Source organism: Chlorocebus sabaeus, chromosome 16 (assembly GCF_047675955.1).
Source record: "Chlorocebus sabaeus isolate Y175 chromosome 16, mChlSab1.0.hap1, whole genome shotgun sequence".
Lineage (NCBI taxonomy): Eukaryota > Metazoa > Chordata > Mammalia > Primates > Cercopithecidae > Chlorocebus > Chlorocebus sabaeus.
Genome location: NC_132919.1, coordinates 50,591,292 through 50,610,182, shown reverse-complemented (window position 1 = coordinate 50,610,182; position 18,891 = coordinate 50,591,292). Strand labels below are relative to the sequence as shown.

The window sequence follows — 18,891 nt, the reverse complement described above, 5'->3', positions numbered from 1 at the left end:
CACCCAAGTAGCTAGGAATATAGGTGTGTAACACCACCCCTGGCTAATTTTGTTGTTGTTGTTGTAGAGTCAGGGTTTTGCTATGTTGCCCAGGCTGGTCTCAAACTTCTGACCTCAAGTGATCCTCCCGCCTCAGCCTCCCAAAGTGCTGGGAATAGGGATAAGCCGCCATGCCTGGCACATTTTAGTTCTTAAAGTAATGCCAGTGGCTGAGTGTGGTAGCTCAGCCCTTTGGGAGGCCGAGGCAGGTGGATCACGAGGTCAAGAGATTAAGACCATCCTGGTCAAGATAGTGAAACCCCATCTCTACTAAAAATACAAAAATTAGCTGGGCGTGGTGGAGCGCGCCTGTAGTCCCAGCTACTCCGGAGGCTGAAGCAGGAGAATCGTTTGAACTTGGGAGGCAGAGGTTGCAGTGAGCCAAGATTGTGCCACTGCACTCTAGCCTGGCGACAGAGCAAGACTCCATCTCAAAAAAAAAAAAAGTCAGGTAAAGGTGGGGCACAGTGGCTCATAGATATAATCCCAGCACTCTGGGATCCCGGCCAAGGCAGGAAGACTACTTGAGCGAAGGAGTTAGAGACCAGCCTGGGCTATACAGTAAGACATTCTATTTATAAATTTTTTTTTTTTTAAAGCCAGGCATGGTGGTGCGTGCTTGTAGTCCCAGCTACTGGAGAATCTGAGGTGGGAGGATCACTTAAGCCTAGGAAGTCGAGGCTGCAGTGAGCTGTAGTTGTGCCACTGCACCTCAGCTTGGGCAACAGGGCAAGACCTTGTCTCAAAACGAAAAAAAAGGGCAGGTAGGAGTCAAGGCATTACTTGACTAATTTCTAAGCCTCTAATAACTTAAGAGTTTTGGCAATAATTATCCCAACAAAACAAGATCTAACTCAATAAAGGAGCAGAAAAGCAATACCAGTTCTTCCACCACCTAGGAAGGGAAGGGATGGTCTTTATTGAACATTTAAAAACTGATTTACAGACAATTTAGTTCCTCTATATAGGGGACCAGAGCAGAAGGACCTTCAGAAGCCCAATTTACTACTTAAGACAGTATTTAAAAACCAGTGAAGAGGCCGGGCAAAGTGGCTCATGCCTGTAATCCTAGCACTTTGGGAGGCCGAGGCAGGTGGACTGCCTGAGGTCAGGAGTTCGAGACCAGCCTGGAACAAAATAGTGAAACTCTGTCTCTACTAAAAATACAAAAAATTACCTGGGCATGGTGGTTCACTCTTGTTGCCCAGGCTAGAGTGCAATGGTGTGATCTCAGGATCTCGGCTCACTGCAATTGGCTCACTCCAGCCTGGGCAACAAGAGTGAACCTTGCCTCAAAAAACAAACAAACAAAACAGTGAAGATCCCTCTACCTAGAACGACAAGTAGCTGTAGAAAGAGCCAACTGGAAAGGTAGCAAGTATAGCTAACATTGCTGCATGCTGCTTTTTGTCCAGCAATTCCAAGGAATCCTCCAAGCATTACATTATCCTAAAGTCAGAGCTATCTCCATGTTACAAGCAGGTAATTTGAGCGCCTGAGTGATACGTTTGCCAAGGTTGCAAAGAGTTTAATGGTAAGATATAAATAAAACTTACAATCTAGATTCCAACTCACTTCCACCATCTTTCTGTATATTCATACACTCTAGTTTCTTTATACATATGTAACAAACCTGCAGGTTGTGCACATGTACCCTAGAACATAAAGTATAATAAAAATAAACAAATAAATAAATAAAATAACTGATAAAAAATCTGACCCTTAAGACTTGATAATAGGCCAGGCGCGGTGGCTCACACCTGTAATCCCAGCACTTTGGGAGGCCGAGACGGGCAGATCACGAGGTCAGGAGATCGAGACCATCCTGACTAACGTGGTGAAACCCCGTCTCTACCAAAAAAACACAAAAAACTAGCCGGGTGAGGTGGTGGGCGCCTGTGGTCCCAGCTACTCGGGAGGCCGAGGCAGGAGAATGCTGTAAACCCAGGAGGCGGAGCTTGCAGTGAGCTGAGATCCGGCCACTGCACTCCAGCCTGGGCGACAGAGCGAGACTCCGTCTCAAAAAAAAAAAAAAAAAAAAGACTTGATAATAACTTTGGCTTTGGGCCGGGCTTGGTGCTCACGCCTGCAATCCTAAAACTTTGGAAGGCTGAGGCAGGAGGACTGCTTGAAGCCAGGAGATTGAGATCAGCCTGGGCAATAAAGCAAGACCCTGTCTCTACAAAAAAACTTTAAAAATTAGCCCAGTGTAGTAGCGTGCGCCTTTATTCCCCGCTACACAGAGACTAAGGCAGGCAGATCATTTGAGCCCAGGAGTTTGAGGCTGCAGTGAGTTATGATCACGCCACTGCACTCCAGCCTGGACGACAGAGCAAGACCCTATCTCTAGAGGAAAAAAAAAATTGGCTTTCATGGATTATCCTAAGTGGTAGATCTGTGGTGCGAAGTACAGCTCAGTCAAATGATACACTTTTTAGTTTGCTCATTCGGAAATGACAGGAAATTGCAGAAGTCAGGAAGTCTATGGCATTTATACCTTAATATAACAATTAATTTTAACATATTTCACTGCCCATATTCATTCTCTCTGCAAAGAGGAGCCGCTCTTGCTGCATGCTGCTGGATGGCTTTAAAAGGTTGTTCTCTTTCTTGTTCCCCTGTAACCTAACACTCATGTGCTGACACCCAAGATCTTTTGCTAGAGAGTGGAAGTCAGCTGTTCAGAACTCAAGCTACACGCCAATCTTCAATCTCTGGGCCTTCCCCTAAACAAGCATGTTGTGCAGTAACGGCAAAACCCAGAGGTCAGCTCAGCAGATGGAATTACACATGGAACACGAACTCTGAAGAGGCGCTCCAAGAGAACATATCACTGCCACTCATCTACTTTTATTCATTTATTTATTTATTGAGACAGGTTCTTGTTCTGTTGCCCAGGCTGCAGTGATCACAGCTCACTGAAGCCTTGGCATCTTGGGCTCAAGCAATCCTCCCACCTCAGCCTTCTGAGTAGCTGGGACTAGAGGCATGCACCACCATGCCTGGCTAATTTTTTTTATTTTACATTTTGTACAGACGAGAGTCTCACTATGTTGCCCTGGCTGGTTTTCAGTTTCTAGGCTCAAGAGATCCATGGACCTCGGCCTCTTGGGCAGCTGGGACTACAGGCGTGAGCCACTGTGCTGGCCTCATTCCACTTTCAGATATCAATATTTTAGAAATTGCACTTGAAGATCTACACAATGGACTCACAAACAGGTTGTGGGCAGAGTTCCTGAGTACATCGGGCCTAATTAGCCAAAATGGCAGAGTGGTTCAGGCTCTGAAGCCAGACGGCTTTCAATCCTGATCCCTCACAGGCTGTGCAGTCTTTAAACTGTGTGCCACATGTTCTTCACCTGTTGAACGAGGACCTTTCTCATTATGATGTGAGGACAAAATGAGATAATACAGATGAAAAGCTTAGAACAATCAGCCCTGGCAAAAACTAGGTGTTCAAATGTTAGCCATTATTATTATTATCAAATAACCTATGGGGAAAAGAAAAGAGAAACATACTGCATTTATTCTCTATACTACATTTTTATGTAGCTATATGAAGTTACTCTGATTTGCTTTCCTAATATAAGATTATGTCTTTTTTTTTTTTTTTTTTTTTTTTTTTTTTGAGACGGAGTCTTGCTCTGTAGCCCGGACTGGACTGCAGTGGCCGGATCTCAGCTCACTGCAAGCTCCGCCTCCCGGGTTTACGCCATTCTCCTGCCTCAGCCTCCGGAGTAGCTGGGACTACAGGCGCCCGCCACCTTGCCCGGCTAGTTTTTTGTATTTTTAGTAGAGATGGGGTTTCACCGTGTTAGCCAGGATGGTCTCGATCTCCTGACCTCGTGATCTGCCCGTCTCGGCCTCCCAAAGTGCTGGGATTACAGGCGTGAGCCACCGCACCCGGCCAAGATTATGTCTTTTAAAAACATTCGCCAGCGCGGTGGCTCACACCTGTAATCCTAGCACTTTGGGAGGCTGAGATGGGTGGATCACCTGAGGTCAGGAGTTCAAGACCAACCTGGCCAACATAGTGAAATCCCATCTCTATTAAAAAAAAAATACAAAAATTAGCCAGGTGTGGCGGCAGGTGCCTGTAATCCCAGCTACTCAGGAGGCTGAGGCAGGAAAATCACTTGAGCCTGGGAGACTGCGGTTGCAGTGAGCCAAGATCGCGCCACCGCACTCCAGCTTGGGCAACAGAGTGATACTCTGTCTCAAAAAAAAAAAAAAATTCATTTGCTCTGTGCAGCATTAAGCATACTTAATGATTACTACATAAAAGCAACAACAAAAACTCCAATGTTGATGTCCCTTTTTTTTTTTAAAGTGGCATTTACTGACTGATTGATTAAGACGGGGGTCTTGCTATGTTGCTCAAACTGGACTCGAATTCTCCTGGGCTCAGGTGATCCTCCCATCTCAGCTTCAGCCTCCTGAGTAGCTGGGACCACAGGCACGTGCCACTGTGCCCAACTTGATCTTCTTTGGGAAAAAGCCTCAACTTTAAGGTCAAGGCTGCTACCCAGCATTTCAGGAAGAGCTCAGACATTCATAGGTCGGCACAGGCAAACTTGGGAAAAGTTTGCCAGACAGTATAAATTGCAAGTTGAACCTAAAGCAGAATTTACTTCAAGCTTGTCTAACCTGCGGCCCAAGGGTAGACGGCTTTTAATGTGGCCCAACAGAAACTGGTAAACTTTCTTAAAACATTATAAGATTTTTTTGCAATTTTTTTTTTAAAGCTCATCAGCCATTGTTACTGCTAGTATATTTCGTGTGTGGCCCAATGTGACAATTCCTCTTCTTCCAATGTGGCCCAGGGAACCCAAAAGATTGGACATCCCTGATTTACTTATTTTTATATCATCTTTAGGGACTGAAAAGGTCAAAAAATTTTTAAATATATAAACTATCTTTACATCAGATGAAAGGAAAAAGAAACAGATGCAAACATCAAGTTCATGTTATTAATAGAAGAAAGGGCATTTTCGGTTTTGTTTTTGTTTTTTTGAGATGGAGTCTCACTCTGTCGCCCAGGCTGGAGTGGAGTGGAGTGATCCTGGGTTCAAGCGATCCTCCTCCCTCAGCCTCCCGAGTAGCTGGGACTACAGGCGCACACCACCATGCCCAGCTAATTTTTGTATTTTTAGTAGAGATAGGGTTTCACCATGTTAGCCAGGATGGTCTCAATCTCTTGACTTTGTTTTTTTAAACAGAGTCTCATTCTATCCCCTAGGCTGGAGTGCAGTGGGGCAACCTCAGCTCACTGCAACCTGCACCTCCCGGGTTCAAGCGATTCTCCCGCTTCAATCTCTGCAGCAGCTGGGATTACAGGGGTGTGCCACCACCCCGGGCTAATTTTTGTGTTTTTAGTAGAGATGGGGTTTCGCCATGTTGGCCAGGCTGGTCTCAAACTCCCAACCTCAGGTGATCTGTCCGCCTCGGCCTCCCAAAGTGCTGGGATTACAGGCGTGAGCCACTGCGCCCGGCCTACCTTTCCCATCGGGCCAGACTGGTTTCTGTATTTGTTCCAGGGAAGAACAAACCATGCTCATTTCAGCTCTGTATCCACAACGCCTATCACAGTACCTGACACACAGTAGTTGCTCGGTAAATGTTTGTCAATTCAACAACTTGAATGCTCTTAGGCCTGGGCTGTGCTGTACCCCTGGAAAGGCCTCATCCAACCCACCATTTTTCAAAGACCAGTTCAACTCCCCACTCTCAATTCCCACCAAATTCAATCACTTCTGATCTTTATTGTTATTTAAACGTTTTCTGTTTCTGTGTTTTGTCTGCTCCACCAAACTGGGAGTTTCTTGGGGAAGGCAGAATATTTCAAGGCAGTGAGGAGCACTGGAAAGATTATTGACCTGTGACCAGGCAAACCCAGTTATATGACTTTGAGAAAAATGTATATAAAACCCTTAGAACAGTGCTTAGAACATGGTGTGCACTTCCTAACTTCTATCATTATTCATCTCTCTGAACACCTCAGTTCTCTTGCTTATAAAATGAAGTGATAGCCAGGCGCGGTGGCTCCCGCCTGTAATCCCAGCACTTTGGGAGGCTGAGGTGGGTGGATCACAAGGCCAGGAGATTGAGACCATCCTGGCTAAAAAATGGTGAAACTCGTCTCTACTAAAAATACAAAAAATTAGCCAGGCATGGTGGTGGGCGCCTGTAGTCCCAGCTACTTGAGAGGCTGAGGCAGAAGAATGGCATGAACCTGGGAGAAAGAGCTTGCAGTGAGCCAAGATCGTGCCACTGCACTCCAGCCTGGGCAAGAGCTAGAGATTCTGTCTCAAAAAAAAAAAAAAAATGGAGTGATAAGTCCTATGTCAAGTGGTCTTCACATGGAACAGGGGTCTCTAGGACCTTCCTAGCACACAGTAGCCACTCAATAGCCATCTGGCAGCCGGGCGCGGTGGCTCAAGCCTGTAATCCCAGCACTTTGGGAGGCCGAGATGGGTGGATCACGAGGTCAGGAGATCGAGACCATCCTGGCTAACACGGTGAAACCCCATCTATACTAAAAATACAAAAAAATTAGCCGGGCGTGGTGGCAGGTGCCTGTAGTCCCAGCTACTTGGGAGGCTGAGGCAGGAGAATGGCGTGAACCCAGGAGGCGGAGCTTGCAGTGAGCCGAGATAGTGCCACTGCACTCCAGCCTGGGCGACAGAGCAAGACTCCGCCTCAAAAAAAAAAAAAAAAAATAGCCATCTGGCAGCTATTATTACAAAGCCTACTGCTGGATGCAGAGAAGGTGCTCAATAGAAGTTTATGAGATGAACTGAGGGAACAACTGAGAGAAATGTATTATCTTAGCAACTCACATATCAAGAGAAAAACTTTCAGTCATTCATTCAACAATCATTTATTAAGGGCTTAACATTACATGCCAGGCTTTGTTCTAGGTTTGGGATACTACAGTAAAAACAGTTCTTGCCTTATGAAACTTACATTCTAAAGTGGGAGGCAGACAATAAGCAGAGAAAGAGACAAATCAATAAAAGGTTGGTGTTAAGTGCTGTGAAGAAAAAAAAAGGTAAGCCCTTGGAAAAGGGCTGCCTGAAGAGGTGGCATTTAGGGAGAGATCTGGATCCTTAAGAAAGCTTAATTTGTGAGACTCATCCTCTCCCTCACAAGACACCAGGAGCTCTTCCAGTCCTCTAGCAACAAGAGACCCCATACAACCATGGAGGCTGCAGTTTGCCTTCTAGTGCGTCTCTCTCAACTCAGACCAAGCTACAAACTGCTGAACAAGCAACTGCAAACGTATTTTTGTTACACTTTTTGAATTGGCCACTTAAGCTCCAAGTGGGAGTAAACTGATTACAGCCATACCGCAACTGGTCTGTTCCCCAGAAAGTTCAGATCGCTGTTCTCTCCAAACAGGTAACCTTCAGGATGAGCTGAGTCAAACTTCTCTCCTCCCATAATGAAGTGGCTGGCAAAATAGCTTCCTAGAGAAGAACAAACAGAAAAAAGTCAAACAAGTAGAAAACAGTCAACCTAAATCTAGTTAAAAAAAAAAAAAAAAAAAAGCTGATTTTTAAAAATGTTAACCTTTTGGGACGTGCGTGGTGGCTCACACCTGTAATCCCAGCACTTTGAGAGGCTGAGGCAGGCAGATCACCTGAGATCAGGAGTTCGAGATCAGCCTGGCCAACACGGCAAAACCCTGTCTCTGCTAAAAATGTAAAAATTAGCCGGATGTGGTGGCACATGCCTGTAGTCCCAGCTACTCAGGAAGCTGAGGCAGGAGGATGGCTTGAACCCGGGAGACAGAGATGCAGTGAGCCGAGATCCTACCACTGCACTCCAGTCTGGACAACAGAGCAAGACTCCATTTCAAAAAAACAAAAACAAAAAAGTTAACCCTATGAACGAATAATTAGAGCAATTTCTAATCCCAAGAGTGTTTTCTTTTTCTGATTTGGGACAATGGCACAAAATAAGTAAATTCATAGCAGGGAAAACCCAAGATACCAAACATAGAATAGATCACTGTTTTCCTTTTAACATTCTTAATTAAATTATTCTAACGATCTGTTTAAAATACCTCCAGCCAAAAGACCAAAAGGTCCTACAATGCACAATAATGATCATATATATTTTTTGGTTCCTGACTTTTGCCTTTAAACTTGAAGTAGTTATTCCATGTATTGAAGAATCTCAGCTACAGGTATTAGCATATACATACACTGTGATATTGTAAAATATATGTTTGATCTTCAACCCTATTTCCTGGAACACAACTCTTAAAATCTTTGGAATATCCAGGCGGGCGCGGTGGCTCATGCCTGTAATCCCAGCACTTTGGGAGGCCAAGTGGGGGCGGATCACTTGAGGTCAGGAGTTAGAGACCAGTCTGGCCAACATGGTGAAACCCTGTCTCTACCAAAAATGCAAAAATTAGGCCGGGCGCGGTGGCTCAAGCCTGTAATCACAGCACTTTGGGAGGCCGAGACAGGCGGATCACAATGTCAGGAGATCGAGACCATCCTGGTTAACACGGTGAAACCCTGTCTCTACTAAAAAAAAAAATACAAAAAACTAGCCGGGCGAGGTGGCGGGTGCCTGTAGTCCCAGCTACTCAGGAGGCTGAGGCAGGTGAATGGCATAACCCTGGGAGGCGGAGCTTGCAGTGAGCTGAGATCCGGCCACTGCACTCCAGCCCGGGCAACAGAGGGAGACTCTGTCTCAAAAAAAAAAAAAAAAAAAAATTAGCCAGGTGTGGTGGCACGCACCTGCAGTCCCAGGTACTCAGGAGGCTGAGGCAGGAGAATCACTTGAACCCGGAAGGCGGAGGCTGCAGTGAGCCGAGATCACGCCACTACACTCCAGCCTAGGTGACAGAGCGAGAACCCATCTCGGGGAAAAAAAAAAAAAAAATCCTTGGAGTATCCAAAGTAATGTCTTTTTTTTTGTCTTTACATATGCTAATGAATTAACCAGTGCCTGGCAGCCCTTAGGTAGCCTCAGGATGGGTGCTTGTCACTGAAAAGAAAAGGCAGGATTAGAGGGTTGGGACTTTCAGCCTATCCCCCAACTACTGAAGAAGGGAGAGGAGCTGAAAGTTAAGCTGATCATCAATGTCCAATGATGTAATCAATCATGCTATATAATGAAGCTTCCATAAATATTCAAAGGAGTGGGTTTGAAGAGCTTCCAAACAGGGGAATACTTGGCGGTTTCTGGAGGGTAACGTGCCCAGAGACGGCATAGAAGCTCTGTGCCCCTTCCCACATAACCTCACCCTATGTCTCTCTCTCTGTATCTTTTGTAATATCCTTGATAATAAACTCGTAAATGTGCTTCCCTAGTTCTGTGAGTCTCTCTAGCAAGTTAATCAAACCCAAGGAGGGGGTTATGGGAATCCTGCTTTCTGGTTGGTTAGTCGGGAGCACAGGTAAAACAACCTGGGGCTTGCAATGGGCATCAGAAGTGGGGGGCAGTCTTGTGAGATTGCACCTTCAACCTGTGGGATTGGACACTATCTTCAGGTAGTATCAGAATTGAAATGAATTGGAGGACACCAAGCTGGTGTCCTCTGCAGAACTGAGTGGTTGCTGGCAGAGAGAATCCCCACACATTTTGCTGACCAGAGGTCACAGAAGTTTTCTGTGCTGCTTGTGTTGTGAGTGTATAGGAGAAACTGAGTTTTTTCCTCTATCCACAGACACATACATTTCTTTGCCTAGATTTTCATAAGCCAGCTTATACCTACACACAGAAGTCTCAGTTCCCACCTACCACTACTGCTATACCTCCATAATCTTTTATGATGAAGGTTCTTCACACTTTAATTTGCTGCAAAACATGATTGTTTCATAGGAAAATATGAATTTAAATAATACAGCTATCCCTGGCTTTCCCTACCAATGACTACATAGACTATGGTGTAAAATAAGGGGACAATTTAATGCTATGAAAGAAGGCTACACACATACCCTCTCCACCTCAAATTCATTAACAGTGCTAATTGCCAGAACTGCTGGGACATCAGTCCTGGCAGGGCCCCTCTGCCCCTTCTTAATCAGCCATGAGGCAGAAATATTTTCAGTACAATATAATAACCAAATGAAATCAGCAGTCAGGGGCCAAAATTCCCATCAGCCTCATCCAGACAAACCAAGGAACTGACAGGATATGATGGAACTGAGAAGTCACCAAAGCAGGCTTAGGTTATGCTGAAAATTCCATCTGGGAATCTATTTGAAGTTTGATGATTAAATGAATGCCTCTCAGCCCTGATTTCTATTATCTAATTCTCCCATGAAGGTAAGCTGTCCAAAGTAAAGGACGTAGCCCATAATATACCTTTATCAATACTCTCATATACCCCATTTCTGAAATTAATACCGGGAACTTATTAAGTGGCAAAAGGCTTGGCCAGGCGCGGTGGCTCACGCCTATAATCCTAGCACTTTGGGAGGCAGAGGTGGGCAGATCAGGAGATCAGGAGATCGCGGCCATCCTGGCTAACACAGTGAAACCCTGTCTCTACTAAAAAAAAAAAAAAAAAAGGAAATACAAAAAATTAGCTGGGCATGGTGGCAGGCCCCTGTAGAGGCTGAGGCAGGAGAATGGCATGAACCCGGGAGGCGGGGCTTGCAGTGAGCCCAGACCGTGCCATTGCACTCCAGCCTGGGGGACAGAGCGAGACTCCGTCTCAAAAAAAAAAAAAAAAAAGGCTTGCTTGTGTATAATACAGTGAGGATATACACAAACTCCCTAAATCAGTTGCAATTTTTGTTGAAGATGTGTAGCAGGCAGGGTGTGATGGGTCTTGCCTGTAATCCTAAAACTCTGGATGGCTGAGGCAGGAGGATTGCTTTAGGCCAGGAGCTCAAGACCAGCTCGGGCAACTTAGCAAACTTAGCAAGATCTTGTCTCTACTGAAAACAAACAACAAAAAAAATTTAAATACAAAAATTAGTTGGGCATGGTAGCACGTGCCTGTAGTTCTAGCTACTCAGAAGGCTGAGGCAGAAGGGTCGCTTGAGTTCAGGAGTTCAAGGTTGCAGCGAGCTATGATTGCCACTGCACTCCAGCCTGGGTGACAGAGTGAGACCCTAAGGAAAAAAAAAAAAAGAAAAGAAAAGAAAAAAGGAAAAAAAGATTTATAGCAAACTGAAAAATAAAAAAGGAGATTCAGCACTTTGAGCCTGTGGAGAAGCCACAGGAAGGAAGACAGAGAAGAAAATTCTAACAAAAACTGAACCAAACATTGATTTTTTAACACTTTCTACACAAGAAGCTTTAATCTAGAAACATCTATTAAACAAAACAATATGGATAAAATCACTCACCACAAAGTGAGGCAACCATTGAATTAAACAAGCAGAAAAACATGCTTTGAGAGTAATAATGCAGCCCAAATCAAAGTAATCACTGAGGAACTCCTGAAAGTCACCCATCAAAACTTAAAAAGACAAAGGGCAGCCATCTGCAGTGATACAGCAGTGGAATTCATCATTTAGGAAAGCTTAGTTATTAATTATTTATGTCTAGCACTTGCTAGCCCTATTTTCCAAATGCATAATTTATGGAAGGGGAGGTACCTAGTTGTCTTAAGTAGAAGCAGCAATCCCAAATAATTTAAGTCATTTACTGATGAACTTTAGTAAGGTATATTTTCTATGCATCAGGAATTATACATTTATCATATATTAGGTAAAATTGGAAAAGTTAAAGGTGTTACATGGATGGATGGCTTGCCCAAATCATGAATAAAGGGCAGAAGAGAGTTTGATGTCTGGAGTTGTCTAGGTTGACCTCAGTGTGGGACCACTGAATTTCCAGTACTTGTGAGAGCTCAGGGGAGGGATCTGGGGCAGTAAAAATCCACGGATGATTGGCTTAGAGCTGGCCGTGATTGAACCTAGTGAGAGAGGACCACTAATGATTTGGGGGCTAAATTTTAGAGTGAAAGCAGGCAACAGGGTTTGATTAGAAATGACCTTGTATGCCATAATATTAAAAGAAAAGAAATGACCACAAAAGATGTGTAGAGCTAATTGTAGTTTTGCCTTGCGTTAAAATCAAGAATAGTCTGGGTGTGGTGGCTCACACCTGTAATCCCAGCACTTTGGGAGGCCAAGGTGGGAGGATCACTTGAGCCCAGGAGCTCAAGACCAGCCTAGGCAACATGGTGAGGCTCTGTCTCTGTATATTTAAAAAATAATAATAATAATAATAATAATATGGTATATTCAGTCAGTAGAGTATTATGAAGCCATTCAAAGTGGTGTTGTAAATCTATATCTACTGACATTAAAAATGTTCACAATATATTACAATTAGACCCTTGTCTCTACAAAAAAATTAAAAAATTAGCTGGGTATGATGGCCCAAGCCTGTGGTCCCAGCTACTCAATAGGCTGAGGTGGGAGGATCACTTGAGCCCAGGAGGTTAGGCCTGCAATGAGCCATGATTGCACCATTACATTCCAGCCTGGGTAAAAGAGCAAGACCCTGTCAAATTAAAAAAAAAAAAAACCCCACAAAAGCTATATCAGTTGTATCCTTATAACTGGGAATGATTTCCTCAAAATCACATAGTTGGCAAAACTGTTCTTACTTTTACTTAAAATTAGCTTGAACACCTGTTCAATCACTCATTTAATAATTCTTTGGCAATATTAATTTCTAAACTTTTGGTTATTAAGGGGAAGATGCATAAAATGTGCAAGATTGTATGAATTAAAAAGAGTTCCCCAAACCTTCATCTATTTTTTATTTGTTTATTTTTGTTTTTCTGTAGAGATGGGGTTTCACCATGTTGGCCAGGCTGGTCTCAAACTCCTGGGTCAAGAGATCTGCCCACCTCAGCCCCCAGAGTGTTGGGATTACAGGTGTGAGCCACTGAGCCCAGCCATCCTCATCTGTTAAAAGGAAAAATAAATTTATTTGTATTTTATTTTAAAACCAAAAATTTGCTTTTTTCTTTCTTTGAAATGAACCTCTGTAGCAACTTGCTTTCATTTAGACAAGTGAGAAAAGCAAATCAGTCTTTTTCAGACTGAATAAAGCTTTCTATTTGCTCAGTCTTTCTAGAGGGACAAATTGGTGCACAACTATGTACAGCTACTAGATCATCAGATACCAACACCAAACACATCAACAGTCCCCAAACAAGATGACTTTTTTTTGAGACAGAGTCTCGCTCTGTCCCCCAGGCTGGAGTGCAGTGGCCGGATCTCGGCTCACTGCAAGCTCCGCCTCCCGGGTTTACGCCATTCTCCTGCCTCAGCCTCCCGAGTAGCTGGGACTACAGGCGCCGCCACCACGCCCGGCTAGTTTTTTTTGTATTTTTTAGTAGAGACGGGGTTTCACCGTGTTAGCCAGGATGGTCTCGATCTTTTGACCTTGTGATCCGCCCGTCTCGGCCTCCCAAAGTGCTGGGATTACAGGCTTGAGCCACCGCGCCCGGCCATAGTTTTACTTCTTAACACAATGAACTGTGCTTCAAAATCAGAAGTGGTGGGGGAAAAGAACTCTACTAAAGTACTTCTTTGCCTATCTGTTACTAGGAAAAACATGTCACTCACAGATAAACTGCAGAACTCAACTAAAATACACCATTCCTATTTGCTAATGGGAAAAAAACATACGTCACTAGTAGATAAACTTCGAGAGTTCCATTATTAGTGAGCTACAATTTCTTAAGCAAAACTCATATTCAGAATTCTTTGCAGGCTTTAAGAAGTCACATCATACACGTATCTCCAAGATTATACGTAAACCATAAGGTATGAGTGGGAAGGAGAAAGGGGAAATTAATGTTTAACAAGTATATAGTTTTAGTTTCACAAAATAAAAAAGTTCTAGACATCTGTTGCAAAACAGTGTGAATATATGTAACACTAATAAACTGTATGCTTAAAAATGGTTGCTATGATTAAATTTAATGTTATGTGGTGGGTTTTTTGCCACAATAATAAACATATAAATATCAAGGGAAAAAAAAAAAAAGGTATGAGCCAGAATGATCAACACTAAGACAAGTTCGGTAAAACGACTGACCTTTAAAGAAAGAAAGGCATCTAGGCAAAAAGTCAAAATTCTAGACGGGAAGAAAATCGGTGTCATCAGACTTTCCAACAGAAACACTTTATGTCAGAAGACAAGTAACATTTTTAAGGTACTCAAAGAAATAAAAGCCCGTGAGCTCATCTGAGGTGTCTACTAAAGAATAAGCTAGGCCGGGCGCGGTGGCTCAAGCCTGTAATCCCAGCACTTTGGGAGGCCGAGACGGGCGGATCATGAGGTCAGGAGATCGAGACCGTCCTGGCTAACCCGGTGAAACCCCGTCTCTACCAAAAAATACAGAAAACTAGCCGGGCGTGGTGGCGGGCGCCTATAGTCCCAGCTACTCGGGAGGCTGAGGCAGGAGAATGGCGTGAACCCGGGAGGCGGAGCTTGCAGTGAGCCGAGATCCGGCCACTGCACTCCAGCCTGGACGACAGAGCGAGACTCCGTCTCAAAAAAAAAAAAAAAAAAAAGAATAAGCTTCCGCCGGGCGCGGTGGCTCACGCCTGTAATCCCAGCACTTTGGGAGGCCGAAGCGGGCAGATCACGAGGTCAGGAGATCGAGACCATCCTGGCTAACATGGTGAAACCCCGTCTCCACTAAAAAATACAAAAAAACTAGCCGGGCGAGGTGGCGGGCGCCTGCAGTCCCAGCTACTCGGGAGGCTGAGGCAGGAGAATGGCGTGAACCCGGGAGGCGGAGCTTGCAGTGAGCTGAGATCCGGCCACTGCACTCCAGCCTGGACCACAGAGCCAGACTCCATCTCAAAAAAAAAAAAAAAAAGAAAAAAAAATCTTTAAGAAAACTGAATACAGCTGGGCGCAGTGGCTGACACCTGTAATTATGTGATATTTCAATTTTATCATACCTAGTGTATTGAGAATCAGAGAGAAGGTTAAATAAAAACCAAGGTTAAATAAAAACCATACAGTCCTGAATTTGTATTAGAAATTTCAATAAAAATGCATGATGTGTATTTTATCTTTATAAACAATGTTTCCTAACTCGGGCCACTGAAAAGGCCTAGAAACAAAGACCAACAAAGTAGGAGGGGTGCCTCTAGCACCCAGCCTGTAGTCTCCAAACATCATTCCCACTAACAGGAACAAGGGCTCTTTGGAGGCCACATTCCAAGTCTGTGGCAGGAAATACACAAGATGGGACTAGAACATGTTGTCATACCAGAAAAAAGGATGCTCTCTAAACCTGCTAGGGTCATATCCAAGGGACTCAAGAGCTGACTTAAAGAGGTTCCCACAGAGCAAAGATGGAATATATTAAACTTCATCAGGATAATAAGGGCAAGGCATAAAATAAGTCAATGAGTTCATAATGATATCTTAAAAAAAAAAAAAAAAAAAGGTTACCATTGAAGGATTGTAGTAAACCAATTCACTATTTTGGAAACTGGCAATTAAAGGGAAAGCCTCAAGCATTTATCTTGCCTTTCCTATATGAACTGTACCTCTGGGGCAGTGAATAATTAATAGAGGAGGGGAGGCTGGGTGCTCTGGCTCACACCTGTAATCCCAGCACTTGGGAAGGCCTTGAGCCCAGAAGTTTGAGACCAGCCGAGGCAACGTGGCAAGACACTGGCTCTACAAAATTCTTTTTTTTTTTTAGTTAGCTGGGCCAGGTGCAGTGGCTCACGCCTGTAATCCCAGCACTTTTGGGAGGCAGAGGTGGGTGGATCATGAGGTCAGCAGTTTGAGACCAGCCTGGCCAACACAGTGAAACCCCATCTCTACTAAAAATACAAAAATTAGCCAGGCGTGGTGGTGTGTGCCTGTAAACCCTCTCAGGAGGCTGAGACAGGAGAATCACTTGAACTGGGGAGGCAGAGGTTGCAGTGAGCCAAGATCATGCCATTATACTCCAACTTGGGCAATAAAGTGGGACTCCATCTCAAAAAAAAAAAATTAGCCGGCTTGGTGGCAAGAGCCTTGGTCCTAGCTGTTCAGGAGGCAGAGGCAGGAGAATTACTTAAACTCAGTAGGTCAAGGCTGCAGTGAACTGTGTTTGCACCACTGCACTCCAGCCTGGGCAACAGAGACCCTATTTCAAAAGAAAAAAAAAGATGGATGAGGGAAAGTTTCTCTTTACAGAAATGTTCTAGCTAATAAACAAAGAAGGAATGATAGGATAAGAATGTAAGTCTTAATAAATTAATAAATCATTCATTACCAAACTTCTCCCCCACAAAAAAGACAACCAGATACATGCTAGTGACAGAAAACGCAACAAAGTAGTCTTACCAAAGTAAGTAGCTTCAAATTTTAAAGCTTTAAAAAAAAATGAACTTGATCAAGCTGCTGAACCCAACCACCAGCTTATAGGGAATAAAACAGAACATGATTAATGACAGTTCAGGGAGGCAACTGGCAAAACTCAGGCTGCAGAAAACTCAAACAAGACAAATGACCAGGTTTCCTCAATGAATACATTGTAAGGGGGGAAAAGTATGGCAACAGAAAATCCAAAGTACAGATTTTATTTTATTAAACCCTTTAATTTCCACATATTTTACTGTATACAATCAACAAAAACCAGGACTTTCTTGGTCCCAGCTATTGTTCATGTTCCTTCACTGGTTCTTCTAAAATAACTATAAGAAATAAAATACAAGGAAATAATAGATGTTCAAATCATATGGGTTCACAGAAGTACTATTTATAATAATCAAAAGGTGCAAACAAATGTCGAACAACAGATGAATGGGTAAACAAAATGTGATATATAATACGTCCAACATATGTCCACACAACGGAATATTATTCAGCCATAAAAAGAAGTGAAGTTCTGATACATGCTACAACATGGATGAACCTCCAAAACATCATGCTGAGAGAAAGAAGCCAAACACAAAAGGTCACATACTGTAGTATGATTCCGTGTATATGAAATATCCAGATAGGTAAATCCACAGAGACAGAAAGTGGACTGGTGATTGCCAGAGGATGGGGGCAGGGGAGAGTGGGGACAAACTGTTTAATTGGTTTTATTTTGAGGTGATAAAAATGTTACAGAAGCCTAGTGCAGTAGCTCACATCTGTAATCCCAGCACTTTGGGAGGCTGAGGCGGGCAGATCACTTAAGATCAGGAGTTCAAGACCAGTCTGGCCAACACGGAAAAACCCTGTCTCTACTAAAAATACAAAAATTAGCCAGGTGTAGTGGTGCATGCCTGTAATCCCAGCTACTTGGGAGGCTGAGGCACAAGAACAGCTTGAACCTGGGAGGCAGAGGTTGCAGTGAGCTGAGGATCGTGTCACTGTACTCCAGCCTGGGTGACAGCAAGACCCCGTCTTAAAAAAAAAAAAAGAAAAAAAAAGTTCTAGAATAGAGGTAGTGGATTGCGCAACATTGTGAATGTTCAAAATGCCACTGAGTTGTTCACTTTAAGATAATTTTATGTTATGTGAACTTCACCTCAATTTTAAAAAGTCATATGGGGAGGAAGAATTTAGCACAAGTCAGGTTATAATGCTGTCATTTGAATTTTTATTTTAACTTCCGAGCATGTATTGCAAGCAAGACACAGAAGTTTACCAAAATTATCCCTGATTTTCATCTGTAAGATATTCTCTTATGCCCATTTTTCAGTTGAGGAAACTAAGGATCAGTGACTCGCACAACGTCCCACAGTTAAGAAATAGCAGAGACTGAGATACAAGGTTTGAACCGAAGGTCTGGCTAACTCCACATCTCAACTCTGCACCTGTCTGTTCATCTGACGGTGGCAAAGAATAGCGTGTGTGTGAGAGAAATGAAAACAACTTTGTGTGTGTGTGTGTGTGTAAATGTAATGTCTATTATTCATATATACGTGGAAGAAGAGTCAAGTGTTTAACGTTCTCTTTTTTTTTTTTGAGACGTAGTCTCACTCTGTCACCCAGGCTAGAGTGCAGTGGTCTGATCTCTGCTCAATGCAACATCCGCCTCCTGGGGTCAAGTGATTATTTTACCTCAGTCTCCCAAGTAGCTGGGATTACAAGCGTGAGCCATCACACCTGGCTAATTTTTGTATTTCTAGTAGAGACGGGGTTTCACCATGTTGGCCAGGCTGGTCTCGAACTCCTGACCTCAGGTGATCCATCCGCCTCGGCCTCCCAAAGTGCTGGGATTACAGGCATGAGCTACTATGCTTGGCCAAGGTTCTTTACAACATAATACCTGACTTTTCCTTTTCCTGTACTGTAATAGGAAAAAAGAAAGAGGGATAATGAATTTGATGATAAAATGCTCAACCATATAAAGCTCAAATTCTTTTCTTTCTGACAAACAGGAATTGTACATCAAACCCCTTAGTCTCAAAAACATTTTGTTTTCCACATCAACTTTAAATATTGTGTTTTACATATCTAGTGGAAGAAACAATAAGTTCAACGTATAGCCTCCCCATTCAGAATAAAATATGGAAATAATGAAACAAAAAACCAAATGGACTACACTGCCCAACTTTATATTTTTGCAAACAAAAGCAAAATAACTCTGAACCTTGGTAAAAATGTTAGAACACGCAGTGTTTTCAACACATACACAATTCATGTACAACTTTGCAGAGCACGATCAGAAAGAAGTAAGTATAATAATACACGGCAAGGCCCACACTGGCCAGAGCAGCTCCAGACACTACTCCTTAACATCTGACTTTATCTTAGTCACGATCAGTACTTTCTGGCTTTACAAGATCTCAGGGCAATGCAAAGGGAATTTGTGTTACACTGAGGGAGCCCTACCCTATCAATGGCAATTTTTGAAGCAAGAGCCCAAAATCAATAAATTGACTTCAACAAGGGAAAATCAAC

The 18,891-nt window shown here is 43.5% G+C and overlaps 1 protein-coding gene across 5 annotated transcripts in view; it reads right to left on the bottom strand.

Annotated features, from left to right (window-relative positions):
• Window positions 1–18,891, bottom strand: part of RNF157 (ring finger protein 157) — a 99,803-nt gene that overhangs the window by 66,022 nt on the left and 14,890 nt on the right. For all 5 annotated transcript variants that reach the window (XM_073005005.1, XM_008011673.3, XM_008011675.3 and 2 more), the window contains exon 2: window positions 7,390–7,508. In XM_073005005.1, coding sequence (XP_072861106.1) covers window positions 7,390–7,508 — 119 coding nt within the window. The remainder of the gene's footprint in view (window positions 1–7,389; window positions 7,509–18,891) is intronic.